At 33.8% G+C, this 14,268-nt stretch overlaps 3 protein-coding genes across 4 annotated transcripts; 2 read left to right on the forward strand and 1 right to left on the reverse strand.

Moving 5' to 3' along the window:
* Window positions 1–69: 69 nt before the first annotated feature.
* Window positions 70–6,850, forward strand: APD2 (RING/U-box superfamily protein). Of its 2 annotated transcripts, XM_089718427.1 has the most exons (11): window positions 70–206; window positions 354–667; window positions 780–886; window positions 963–1,088; window positions 1,209–1,302; window positions 2,337–2,411; window positions 2,489–2,571; window positions 4,550–4,696; window positions 5,042–5,114; window positions 5,190–5,541; window positions 6,473–6,850. In XM_089718427.1, the coding sequence occupies exons 2-11, from the start codon at window positions 355–357 to the stop codon at window positions 6,546–6,548; spliced, it is 1,446 nt and encodes a 481-aa protein (XP_089574553.1). In that variant the 5' UTR covers window positions 70–206; window position 354; the 3' UTR covers window positions 6,549–6,850. The 2 variants fall into 2 exon arrangements, with proteins under 2 accessions (XP_089574553.1, XP_012087853.1); XM_012232463.4 differs by lacking the exon at window positions 70–206 and having other exon boundaries at window positions 221–667.
* A 3,507-nt stretch (window positions 6,851–10,357) lies between these two features.
* Window positions 10,358–12,941, forward strand: RSR4 (Aldolase-type TIM barrel family protein). Its single transcript, XM_012232460.4, has 2 exons — window positions 10,358–11,469; window positions 12,693–12,941. Exon 1 carries the CDS (start codon window positions 10,517–10,519, stop codon window positions 11,444–11,446), a length of 930 nt encoding a protein of 309 aa, XP_012087850.1. The 5' UTR covers window positions 10,358–10,516; the 3' UTR covers window positions 11,447–11,469; window positions 12,693–12,941.
* Window positions 12,942–13,031: 90 nt separating this feature from the next.
* Window positions 13,032–14,126, reverse strand: LOC105646591 (Rhodanese/Cell cycle control phosphatase superfamily protein). Its single transcript, XM_012232461.4, has 2 exons — window positions 13,486–14,126; window positions 13,032–13,308 (listed from the first exon to the last, which is right to left on the reverse strand). Exons 1-2 carry the CDS (start codon window positions 13,944–13,946, stop codon window positions 13,107–13,109), a joined length of 663 nt encoding a protein of 220 aa, XP_012087851.1. The 5' UTR covers window positions 13,947–14,126; the 3' UTR covers window positions 13,032–13,106.
* Window positions 14,127–14,268: the final 142 nt, after the last annotated feature.

Raw genomic sequence — 14,268 nt, forward strand, 5'->3', positions numbered from 1 at the left:
GAAATCACCCTTACCATAATTCCTGGAGCATTCTTATTGGTCCAAATTTCGCAACGGCAAGAACCAGAACTACAGTTCATAAAATGAAACCTCAAATTCCCGCCGGCATCTTACAACTACCATTCTTCGACAACAGAGAAGACTGATTGGTGATCTTGACTCGCCTACCTTCCGCTCAATGGCTTATTCTCTACAGAGACGAAAGGGTAAGTAATCGTCTGTTCGTTAGTTTATCAATTTATCATCACAACTAGACTTAAGTTTTGGAGTTTGAAGTTTGTTTCTTTATCAATCGCTTTGGTTTCATCCAATCATCTCTTTTCTCTCACTTTTCCATTCTTTCCCTTCTATAGAATGGCACAAACAGGGCAAGCTTCAGCTTCTTCTTATTATTCTTCTATTAGGGATTCTGGAGCTTCTGTTTCTCATTCTTTTTCTTCTTCAAGCAATAATAGGGAGTCTTCTGGTGCTGCGTCATCGTCTTCGTTTCACCCTCGCGAAGAAGATGAAGATCGTGATGGTAATCGACATCAATTTGGAGAATCAGAGACGGAGCAGCAACCCATTGGGGGGCTTTTTCGGGGAAATTTTTTATTCGAAGATGCATCGGTTATTAGAGATGATACCTGGTCTTGTGTCATTGTTGTCCTTACCTTTTGGTTCTTCGGTTAGTATTTTTAGTAAAATTTTTAATTCGGTAATAGATGGCATTTCTTGTGGTTTAAAGTTGAATGTATTTGTTAGTTTCAAAAGTGATCATTGAATTCTTTATTTTGTAGTGTCCATGACATTGATTTTGGGAGTCTATGGTGCTGCGAGCATAATGATAGGACCTAATTCTTCAGCTCTTATTCAACCTAATCCCATATTTGTGCAGTCTATCAAGGTAAAATTTTCCTTTCATCTAAAGTTCTTTTTTTGGTTTGTCATAATTTTCAGTAATTTGGATAGGCTCTCACTAGGTGGAAGAGTTGGATAGCAATCATCCAGGGCTCTTGCTATATGGATTTTATAAACCTCCATCACTTGATGTTGTGAAGTCCTGGTCCAAATCTTTTAACGCATCTGTTCCAGCTGATTCACACAAGGCAAGTTTAGTTTTCACATAATGTTATCCACAACGTTTGTATCCAATTCTGGTTTGGATGTATTTATGGATGTCCTTCATGACAATAATTTATAGACTATGTATCATTTTTTCTTTTCAGGAGTGGATATATTTCCTGAATGAGGGATCTCAAATAAATATTTCATACAATGTGAACTCCCCAAGCTCCTCCCTTTTTCTTGTAATTGCCCAAGGTACTTTTAGTTTCTAGAAGATATGCTTTGAAAATTTGTCTTTTTAAATTGAATGCCTTTCTTTTCTTGCTCTAATTTAAAGTTTAGATCATATAATACATACTGTTTAGGAATGCATGCAATTCTGGAAACCCTTTTGGATTTATTTTGATGTGCCAAAGAAGCATCTAAGAGAAACGGTAGCCATCCTATTTCTAATGAATGATATTAAGAACTGAAAGCCACAAATTCTTCTATGAAGCATCTAGCTTATGGGCTCCCATTGCATTTATTGGCGATTAGCTCTCACAAATATGTTTAAGACAATACAATGAAGCTAATAATTGAAGGCCACTTTTCTAATTTTCAGTTGATGCACTTCTGATCACTTATGTGGATTTTTATAAGGCTGATAGCATCTTGATAATTGCCCAAACCTGATAAAAACATAGCTGATTTGTCCATATTTTTACCCATATGATCTGATTCATGAACATTGAAGTTGATTTTTGGTAAGATGGAATTTATTATAAAGGAATTGTAGCTTGTCCTAAATTTGTTGATTGTAAGACAAAAAACATGAAATTGGGATGTAAGCAAGTTCTCTAAACAAGTTGGATGCGTGAGAGAGTAAAAATTTTATTTTATCTACAGCCACAGTAGCTATATCTGTACTCGATCTACTAAGCATTAAAATATTAGCATGAAAGATGCTGAGAGCAACTTTATTTTGTCGCTACAATGACTTTCTTGAGTTTAATTGAATATTCAGCTCTAAATTTGGTCTCATGGAAGACAGTTTTTCTATATTCCTGTCTTCCTTTTGACATTTCATGCGATGCCATTCTATATAACTGCACGCTTAACATATTATATTATGTTAAGTAATTAGAATTTGGCAATCACAGCATAATTGTGAATAAACTTTGAGCAGTTTTCCATTTCTATAATCTAATTCTCATATTATGAATTTGATAGCAATTATTCTTTTTCTTGTATCAATTGATTGGCTTTTGGATTTTATTTCACTAATATATTGAACTGCAAAATTGCAGGGAGTGAAGGCTTGTCTCAATGGCTTGAGGACCCAACATATCCCAATGTCACTTTGTCCTGGAATGTCATTCAAGGTGGACATAAGTTGAGAAGAATTAATGTTTCATATATATAACCTTTTTAACTGACATTATTAAGTGCTTCTGTGCAGGAAATGGTATTATCCAGCAGAAAATACTGAAGTCTTCAAGTTACTATGTTGCACTAGGTAACTTGAACTCGGAGGATGTAGGGGTAATGTGCAAGAATTTTGACTTTTTTGTTTTAAGTTTTATTAGTTGTTTTCTTCATCTTGAAGGAATGATTCACAAACAATTAATACAATTGCATACAAAAAATTTTTCTTTTGGTTTTCATTATATGATTTTAGTATCAAGGAAAGGTCTTAACGAAATTGACTATGCAAAAGACAATAATCTCATGTGACTTGAATGGCTTTACTGTTGTGATATAGGCTGCTCTGCAAACAACTACAGAATATGAAAACACCAATGCGATTGCAACTCAAACCATTCAAATGTATACTTTTATACAACAATGACTGATAATTATTTGGTTAACATTGTGCTTGGATCGCCCCAGAACAGCAAACTAGATCCTTCTTGATCTTTGCAGTTATTACCTAGGACATGATAAGATAGTGGTTAAGCAATAATTCGACTTGATATTGATTTTTAATCTCCTTAATCTTCCCTTTATTTTTTCCAACATGATTCATGTCTGCTGGATTATTAAAGTGAACTTTATCATCTTAATCTCATTTTTTTGCACTTGATTAAATAAGTGAAAGTCATATTTGCCAATTATGTTTTAAGAGAATAAAAGTACTTTATGATTTAAATGCATTATGGTATACAATGTAATGGAGGCTAAAACTGAAATAAAGTTCCTATATGTAATTGATAAAAAAAAAAAAAAGGCTAAAATAGAAAAAGAAGTAAAAATTTAGGATTGCTCTAGTAATAGCCTTTTTTCCCCTTTCTTTTCTAGAGGGAGTAGATATGTTGAAAACATTGGAAGGTCATGCAACATTCATTTGATTGTAGTTTCTGCTAGATATGAAGTAGGTGTTTTTTTAACTTTTAATGTTGGAGATAGATTTATGCAAGCTTTCTGTGGTGGTCCCTTAGGCTAAAGAATCACCACTAGATTTTTGTACTCCAATATTTTGAGAGTTTAGATTCAATTTCCAACAAGTGTAATGCCATAGAAGCACAGATATCAACCTTTGCTGCTCTTTTGTTCAAAGTGAAGTTGATTTGAATATTAGAGTTATTAAGGTAACAAATCTAATGGTTTTTTAACTTTAAACTAAGAGGTTGGGAGGCTGATGCAAAAATATCAGACAACATCGAAATTCTGGCACAAAACATGATGTGATTATTCAACTGACACACTCACGGGAGAATCTTGTTTGAGACAGCACAATTGAAATGTGAAATTTGCTTGGCATGTGGAGCTTCTGGAGCAGAGAAGGCAATGAAACAACATAGCATTACATTCTCAGGTTACATAAAAACTTAAGCTGGTAGGAAGGGAGGCCCATTTACAATATGAGGCCAAATCAAACTTTTTATAGAACCCATATGGAATTATTCAAAAAGACCTTATGATTTTGAATCTCATAACTCTCACTGTACTATTAAGACTCCATCTGATGTTTAGCCTTTTAGTTATGAAAGTTCTCTTCTGCTACCATAGAGCCAGAGTGAGGGGTAAAATGGGTGCTAGATTTGCAGAGAGTGAAGCTTTAGGCCCATGCTATATACTTTTTTTTTTTTGGTATGAAAATCATGTCAGGAAAAAGTAAATGTGCTCTGTCTCCATATATATGTTGCATAGGTCATTTTCACACCTACGTTATTCCATTTTTGATATAGCACTGTTGAAACTTTTCTACATCAAAAAGATGAGGGGAAATGAATGCATGGCTTTGGCAGTTGGGCATATTTCTTGTTTGTGACTTATAGTCCAATTTCAAATATCCACTTATATTTTTGGTGCTTTTAACAAAAGATTAGCTTTCAACAGAATTACAAGTTGGAGAGAGTTTAAATACAATTTTGCCTTTGAGTTTATCAATTTTATTCCATATAAATTTGGCAATAACCTTTTTTACTGCTTTTTACTCAATATCTTGAAGCAATTGTCACATTTTCTTTCTGGACAGCCATTTGCCCTATTTACTTAGAAGTAATTTTTAATTGTACAGGTGCAATTAACCTTCAGTATAAATTCTTTGCTATACAACACAACTAAAGCTTATTACAAGTGCACTTTCAGCAATGGTGCATGTAGATTGAGCATTTTGTTTCCCAATGGAAATGTTGTTGTCTTATCCTCTCCTGATCCCCATCAGGCAAGTCTGTTACTTTCTGTACATGTTTTTTTAAATTTTTGTATGTTTTCATGAGGGTTGTTATTTAAAAGAGAAATTTTCAGAATACAAGAGGGAAAAAACTTGTAAAAACACAAATCTAAACATGTCTTTTTCCAGTCTGTATCTTCAAAAGTTCTCGCAAGGGCAGTGCACATTAATATATTTATATCACAGAATCAGTTCTACTTCCATTGACGAGGTTACCTGAATATTTTGTATAATGGTGGATTTAACAGAGACTTTCACCTTATCACAAATAAAAATATAATCCTCATTGCGAGAGAACAATCGTTATATTTATCATGTTTTTCGTATTTTCTTTAGGATTCAATTGCTGAGGAGTGGTATGTCAAATTGTCCTATGGGCCAAGATGGGCAACCTATATTGTTGGCATAGGTATACTTCTATTTTTTCCTTCCTCTTAACTTTGACATGTGGATATCGTATGTATCCTTGCTTTTCTGTCTGTAGCTGCAATGACTGCACTAATGTTGGGGGCATTCAACTTCTTGAACAAGTTCCGGTGTATTCGTGAAGAAGAAACTGGAGTTCGGTATGGAGAGCTGGAGCCTGAGAGAACTCCATTGCTTTCACACAAAGATGATGATCTCTCAAGCTGGGGCTCTTCTTATGATTCCGTCTCAAATGATGAGGAGGATCTTGAAGAGTTTCTAGCATCAGGTTCTATGGAAGGTGCATCCTTAAGAGATGGTGAGAACAGCAATAGTACCAGGCGTCTTTGTGCAATCTGCTTTGATGCTCCAAGGGACTGCTTCTTTCTCCCATGTGGGCACTGTGTTGCTTGTTTTGCATGTGGAACAAGGTAATTGCCTATTTACTATCCTGACCACCTTTATTCAATTTTAGACCTCGACTTTGGAAACTAATCCATTCTAACTGGGAGTTCTTAATGGTTGTCAAATTAAGAAAGATATTGTTTTTTTACCAATCCTCTTTCATCTTATGAGGACCAGCCTTGCCCTAAAACTAGGACGGGCTTTCTAATCAATTAATCAGTGTTGTAGATAGCATATTTCATTGAATACTGCAACAAAACACGCACATGAATTCATAAGAACTGGCCTGTGGTGAACCAATTTTTAAGGTCATTTGGTGTTGCATCTAGAGATAATTGTCATAAAGAAGCTAAGATTGATAGGAAACCATTTCAATGAACTTTGGTTGTTATATTGAACTAATGCTGCAATACCATTAAAAGCAATTTGGCTACGGTTCACATAAAATAGGATGACAATTATTATAGTTTATGACCTGCTCAAACTAACCTGAGCACCAAGTTGGTGTGGCAAATCTCAGCTGGATGCCAATTGGAATGAGATCAGGACAGTCTTATTTTAGAATAATCAAGCATGATTATTTTTAGAACAAGTTCAACTCTGCATAGTTGCAACAGTATAGGCACAGATTTGCACATTGCTATGGTCTTAGAATCAACGCCTTCCCATTTCTGATGGATCATACCATTGTAATGTTAAATTCAGTTAGAGTGATTATAGTTGATATTTGATCTTTAAGATTTTAATTGGAAAAGCTAATTTGCCAACTGTCAAAATTTTATCTGGCTCATACTCAAGTATTTGGCTTTCCTGCTTCTGGAAACACACTTGTAAGATAACCATACTGAAAAATTGGCTGCTGCTATGCTGCTTGTGAAGTTTTTTACTTCTTAAATGACAAACATCTTGGTCCACATGAAGCTAATGCAAATCATGCATCGTAATTTACCTTTGCAGGATAGTTGAAGCTGCTGGTACTTGTCCTATATGCCGTAGAAACATGAAGAAGGTGAGGAAGATTTTTACGGTTTAAGCCTCATGATATTATTTTTAGCACCTGCAAAACCTGGGTGAGTAACTTGAAAAATAGATCAGCCATGCTTATAACCATTCCTTTCATGTTAACGAGTATTGATCGAGTTGGACTGGTCAAGTAAATTATAAATGGAAGATCATCATCATTAAGATGGAATGACCTTGCATTCTGTTTTTTGTGTTCTCCATTTGGCATTCCATCATGCAACTTTGTATCTTGGTAGGGGATGTCAGAATACATGTGCTTAACTTTGACACGATTCAAAGGTGTAAATTTTACTGCAATCCTTTCTTCTAAAATTTTGTTCTATGAGAGGTTATCGTGCATTATGCAAAAAAAGTAGAAGTTAAAAATAATAAGAAAATAAAGTAAATGCCTGAGTGAGTTCAATTTATATGTTACTATCATGATTGCTAAAATATGTCACTTTATTTATTTATTTTTTTTTTACCAGATATTTTGATTCTTATAAATATTTTTTAATTAAACAATTATTATTTCCATCTTTTAATAAAAAAATTTCAGTTTAAATTTATTTTTAAGGTTAATTTTAATAAAAAAATTACGAAGAGATTGTCAAAATTGGCCATGAGCATACTAGTAGCTTCCTACTTGAATCAATACCTGAAAATTGGAATTAGACTCCTATTTTGGTTTAGTTATGATTTGGAGAGTTCAGTATTGGCAAATCTTTCTCTAACAATTTAATTAATATTGTCAATTTGATGGTATCATATCTCCACTTTCCATCGTAAGAAGTTGAAGCCTTCTTAGTGGCCCTTTGGCTACTTGTATTATTCTATCTTTGTCATGCGAAAAATTAAGTTATTTCCTTAATGTCATGCGAAAGCTAAGGAATAATATCGTCAACTAACCCTACTCAAATTTAAAAATATTTTTATAATATAAATTTAAATTGTTGAAAATTTTTAAAAAGTATATATTATGTGAAAAATCATAATTGACTGAAAAGTATTCTAGCTCATGTACATGGTAAATCTATCCTTTCTACAAATTCTATCATTGTGTTGAATACTCGAATTGAATGACGACAAATTCCAAATGGTACAAAGAGATTTGATTAAGTGATTAATTAATTATTTTCAAAAAAAAAAAAAGTGATTAATTAATTGAAGTAGAGAAACAAAGATTTGCTTTCTCTTTCGTGTTGGCCAAGAGAGAAAAAGACAGTCAAGAAATGAAGAAGACAATTTGAACAAACCATCTTTTCCCTTCTCCACTTTCCATTTATGGGGACGAGAAATTTTTTTATAAAGATTGAAAACGTGAGGCCGCCTTCGTTTCATTTATCCTACCCATTAATTTTTCTCTTTTGGTACGATAATATATATATTCATAAATTATATATATACCTATCTCTACTGGGCAGATGCAGAAAATCAAATTAATTGAGGCAAATATATAAAGTAATTACTCAATGGAGGCAAAATATAAGAATTCAGTAGAATAAATACAGAATGTTATAATTATAAATATTAAAATGTGAAAAACTATAAACTAAACCGTAAAAACATGAGTGGGGAAAAGTGCCCCCTTGCCCCATTATAATTTCGTCTCTGCCATCAAGTGCAGTCTTGTTAGTCTTCTCACTAATAAAAGAGTATAGGAAGGCTGGAGTTCAAGTTTTTTCAACCACGAGAGTTTTCATTAATTTAGTGAGTAAAAAAACTACTCCACTATATAACTTATAGCATTATTTCGGCTCATTAGACTTCAACGAATATATATATATATATATATATATATATATATATATAAACTTTACGTGTAACGTGATTGAGGTGGTAAGTGATCTCAATTCTTGTAGAAATGAGAATATAAGTTTGATCTCTGAAAAACGCACCTGCTCTTCAGTCTGAGGGGAGGTTTTCTGGTTATAAAAAAAAAAAAGAATTTACTTATCTTTTTTTTTTCTTATTGCTATATGTCATAACCTCATTAGTTAGTCCAAATCAAAGAATCGAAAAATCACAAGAATTAACGGAATAAGGTTTAGAAATCAAATGAGTAGTTATGTAATCCATTTACATTGCCATACAGAAATATCAATGGTATACAGGAAAAAAAAAAAAAAACATAATGCCACCTTAAAATTTCACGTTAATCAAAGATTTGAAAAAAAAAAAAAAAGAATTGGTAAATTCATTAAATTATGTATGAATTGGTAAATTCATTAAATTATGTATCCTATTATATAAATGATTGTACCTACCTTAAAAAAAAAAATCTCACACCAAACTTAATATTGATTTGACTTATCAGTTATTTCAACTTATAAAATTAGATCCGTTGAACAACCTATTTTTTTAAAAATTATATTGCATATAAAATATAAAAAACCTGTTGCGGAGGTGCGAGATTATAATAAAAAGTGAAATTTAGAGAGTTATAATTAGATAAATTTAAACTTCAATATTAGCTGAATACATAAAATCATCCTTAAACTTTATTATTTTAACTTTGTTGCAACATTAATTTTTATTTTGATATATTAAACGCTTCAATTTATAAAATTAAACATATTATAAACACTTCAACCTGTATAATTATTTTATTGAATACTTCAACTTACAAAATTAAATCAATTAGACACCTATTAAATAATTGAAAAATGTGAAAACTATTGTCTTAAAAATTATGCTAACTACGTATCAAATCAATATTTTACTTGTAAAAGCCAAAATTTCTAAAAACAATAATATTATTATAGAAATGTGTGCAATATTATCGAAATTTATCAATTCAAATGCGCAATATATCATTCACATAATTTAGGATGTCATAAGGTTAAATTTACCAAATTCATGGATGAATTTTTATATTTGTTCAAAAATATTTTTTTATCAAAATTCAGGAAATAAATTATATATTCCGCCTATTAAATTACAGCAATGAGATTATATGAAGGACAACTAATAGCTCTACATATTATATTTATATTGTGCATGATAAATATGAGGTATATTTAAAAATGAATGTAAAATTTTAAATTCAAGTGATATTAAAAATTGCTCCTTAATATTCTAAAAAAAAAATTGGCCCTTATTGCTAAAAAGCAAAAACTCTCTTTACCATGTTATTTAGGTATAAAGGCACTTAAAAGTTCAACAAAATTTACAAATTAAAATATTTAATAAATATAATTTTATAAAAATATTTAAAATTTTAATTAGTCAAAATGAAGATTAAAAGTACCATTACACTTTTTATTGTAAAGTTGAGGTGCTAGTTATCCATTTGGCTTCTAATTATTTATAAAATTTTACTTGTGGAATCTAATTACATATTGTCAGATGAACTAAATGATATAAATTTAAGATACTTTTATAAATATATGATATAATTTAAGTTGAGGTCAAATGAGACGATAAACATCCATTCTTCTTTAACTAGAGATTTCGAATTTAAATTCTAAATATAAAATTTCTTTAAATACTCACGAGAAAATATTTTTTTATTTTTTGCAGGTGTATTCGCAAAAATCCGGATTAGTAAAAAATTAAAAAAAAAAAAATTAAAAAATAGAAGGCCACATAAGGAGCACGGCACAAACTAATCAGTGCATTCAGAGTCTCCACGTAGGCAGTAGCCCACCCAAAATTTGCTAAAACCGAGGTTCCAAATACAGAAAATTGCGTGGCCTCCATTTTATTAAGGGAAAAATATTCCGCCGCTTCCATGATAACAATTCTAAACCCTCTTTATTACCCGTCAGATCTCCCAGCATCATCGTCGTCAAAATCCCAATCCCAATTAAAAAAAAATCATCACCATTACACGTCACACCCACCTCTTTCACTATTAGTAACTGCTCAGAACCATTCAACACTACCTCTCTACTTAAACCCTCCTCGTCTTCCTCCGCCTCTCCATCGCCACCTCTCTCTCTTTCTCTAATTTCTGATTAGCTTTCTCTTTCTCCAATCTATCTAGCTTATCTAGATATGGCAGGAACTGGGGTAGTAGCAGTTTACGGTAACGGAGCAATAACCGAAACCAAAAAATCCCCGTTCTCCGTTAAGGTGGGTCTAGCCCAGATGCTTAGAGGCGGCGTTATTATGGACGTTGTTAACGCTGAGCAAGCACGTATCGCCGAGGAGGCTGGCGCTTGCGCCGTTATGGCGTTAGAGCGAGTCCCTGCAGATATTCGTGCCCAGGGTGGCGTCGCTCGTATGAGCGACCCTCAGCTTATTAAAGAAATTAAACAGGCCGTTACCATACCTGTTATGGCCAAAGCCCGTATTGGCCACTTTGTGGAGGCTCAAATTCTTGAAGCCATAGGTATCGACTACGTCGATGAGAGCGAAGTTCTCACTCTGGCCGATGAAGAAAATCACATCAATAAGCATAACTTCCGTATCCCTTTTGTTTGTGGTTGTCGCAATTTAGGCGAAGCGCTTCGTAGGATACGTGAAGGAGCGGCCATGATTAGAACAAAAGGCGAAGCAGGGACAGGGAATGTAATCGAAGCGGTTAGGCACGTGAGGTCGGTGATGGGTGATATTAGGGTTTTGAGGAATATGGATGATGATGAAGTGTTTAGCTTTGCCAAGAAGATTGCTGCGCCTTACGATTTGGTTATGCAGACGAAACAGCTAGGAAGGCTACCCGTGGTGCAATTCGCAGCGGGAGGGGTAGCAACACCCGCGGATGCGGCGTTGATGATGCAGCTGGGTTGCGACGGAGTCTTTGTTGGGTCTGGTGTGTTCAAGAGTGGAGACCCAGCGAGGAGAGCCAGAGCGATTGTGCAGGCTGTTACACATTATACAGATCCTGACGTGCTTGCGGAGGTCAGTTGCGGTCTCGGTGAGGCTATGGTGGGGATTAATTTGAACGACAAGAAGGTGGAAAGGTTTGCAAACCGGTCTGAATAGGTGGTTTGTTGTTTTGATTGGAGGTGAGGATCAAAGGCCTTGCTGTTCACAATTGTGTTACTTTAGTTAATTTTTATGGTTTATTTATTATTATTATTATTGTTATTATTATTGTTATTATTTTAATTTAGACTGACTGGTTATAGCTTTGTGTTTTCATATTTCTTTATTATGCTATTGTAATTGAATAATTTTTTAAATTCACATGGTTCAGAAAGCTTTAAGTGTCACGATCTGTATCTATGTGATTCTGGTGTATCAGTGGCTTTGGCTTTAGACTAAGCTTTATAACCTCTATGGTTACTGTATGTTCTATTGCAAACCCACCTTATGTGTACTGGAGCAATTTTGAATACATATTCAATCCATCCTAGTGTTTGAACATAAGGATTGCTTACATTGAGATATTTTATTTCTTGAATTATTGATGTTTGATCTTTGGTGGCTCTCAAAGCTGATATTTTTTATTCCATGCTTGATTTTTAATTGCAAACATTGTCTTTTGAATCTTCATTACTTAAGAAAGTGAAGGAAATACTTTATGGGTGTAAGTCTATATATGATTCGAACACTAACCGCAATTTGTCCAAGTATAAATGGGGCTGAAGGAAAGGTGTGAAGGACTTGTCAAATTTTTCATGCTCAGTTGATTGCTGTTCAGAGCTCATCAAAGAAAAAAAAAAAAAAGAAAGAAAGAAAGAAAGAAACTTGTATGAAATTCTAATTATTGTCTTGAAGTTTTTTTGCTGGCTGTTCGACAAAATCTTTGACATAATGCAAGAGATGTTGCTGTTATTTTAAATGCGGATTTGGAAACAGATGCCTCTATTTTGGTGTATATATAGAGGAGGGGTTGCAATTGCTAATTTTTTTCGTCTTGTCATCTCTAAGAGTTGAAGGGAATATTGGGTATGCTAGAGTTTGCGGTTATAGAATTTTCCTTGTTTGATGCAGTTAGCTATATCAACTGAGATTTTTGAATGATTTACTGGTATCACAAGATGATTACTTAGCTATTTATGTAGTAAATAAATATTATATGCATTTTATTTTCTTTAAATAATTCTTGGCTCTTTACTTCCTCTGTTAGCCTTTTCTTTTTCTTCTGAGTTTGCTTTTACTGCTTTTCCATGTTTATGACCATATGTTTTTAGATGCGTTATATTTATCAAAATGAAGATTACTTGTCTTCTGTTTATGACATAGCAGATAACAAAGTTGATGGTATCTGATTGTGTTATTACAGGAACATTTTTTATGATGCTCATATTGCTCCAGTCTCCAGATTATCCAAGTGTAGTCTACAGCTACCAAGTTCTGGAACTATTGTGTATGATCACTGATAATAGTCAAGTTGGGAATGTTTTCCATATTTGCGTCCTAATGTTATTTGATAATTGAATTTCTTTTGGACAACAGTGAAAGATTAGTTACAAGTTTTTTCTTTGTAAGATTGCATTGTACTTAATAATATAAGTTGTGTACGTTCAGGTTATGTGAACCTTTATTTATTTGGTGCCCTCTCCATGTATTCGTTCTTGATGCTTAGTTTAATTAGATTGGTAATGATGTTTGTTGCACCCTATTGTCACTTGAACTGCTTGTACTGATAATGGAGAACGAGGAACATAATCTCATTTTACAAATTATCATCAATTGATCAATTGCTCTTGCTTATATCTTGTAAGAGAATTAACAATTTAAGGAAATAGTAGGACGCTCCCCCTATAGTTGCATACTGCAATTTTTCTGGTCCTTCAATTTCTGGGAAATCACCATCGGCTGCGCGATTGAATCCTCCGGCCAACCATCCGAGGTTCTTGTATCCTTCATCGTACAACTTTGAAGCAGCCATCATAGACCTGAGGCAAAAAACTGTAGAATAAGTTCAAACAACAAACATCGCTCAAATGGAATCATTGTCCTTTGAGGCCATGAGATGAGATTGCAAGTTCGAAATGAGGGCGAAAAATGAAATCTAGCAACCGAACATCCATTTAGAAACAACAATCTAAATGGATAAGGTCTCTGTTTCTAACCTTAGTCCTTCACCACAAGCCACAAGTAGCTTGGCATCCTTGTTGGGAACAATGGTGTCTACCTGCTTGACAAAATCGGGATTTAACATGGTAAAATTCTGGCCAGTCCAGAGCCCAATGTAGCCAAAATGAACCCACTTCTTCAAAAGGGTTAGTGGACTATTATCCAAATCTTGAACAAAGAGTGGCACATGTAGCGACCCTGTAACTCTTGCCTTTTCTCTCTCCCAGTCTGGTCTGACATCGAGAAGCATGAAGCCATCAGAGCTAATAGCCATGGCTGCATCTTTTGAAGATATGGGCTTAATAGCACCAGACTGTATAAGCTGCTGGGCGTTGGATGCTGCTTTGACTTGAAATTTTATCGGCCTTTGATGTGTGGAGATGGAGAGGGGTGGCTTTGGTTGTTTTTTCTCATGCCTGAGAGCTTGTGCGTAGAGATGGTTCAGTTGAATCGCCATCTCCCTCGATCTCTCTAACTATCTTATCCTGATTCCCCAGATGGGCTTGTTAATAACTACAAGAAAAAGACAAATTGTCGTTCCCTTTGTACGTATTTGTAGTTTTGCCGTTCCCTTTCTTTGGTTTGCATTTATTTCCTGGTTTTGAAAATGCTTTTCACAGGCATCCTTCGTGCACATCTCAATTTTTTACTGCCATGCCAAGGAAGGGAATAATAGTGCGAAAAATCAAATTGTGGCCAAATGCATGTATTGTCGTCGCTTCAACTTTATATAAGAAAGTCTAATAATATTTTAAACTTTTATTTGCGCTAATTCACCG

This window comes from Jatropha curcas, chromosome 2, assembly GCF_041381405.1.
Source record: "Jatropha curcas cultivar XTBG-Jc1 chromosome 2, XTBG_Jcur_1.0, whole genome shotgun sequence".
In the NCBI taxonomy this organism is placed as follows: domain Eukaryota; kingdom Viridiplantae; phylum Streptophyta; class Magnoliopsida; order Malpighiales; family Euphorbiaceae; genus Jatropha; species Jatropha curcas.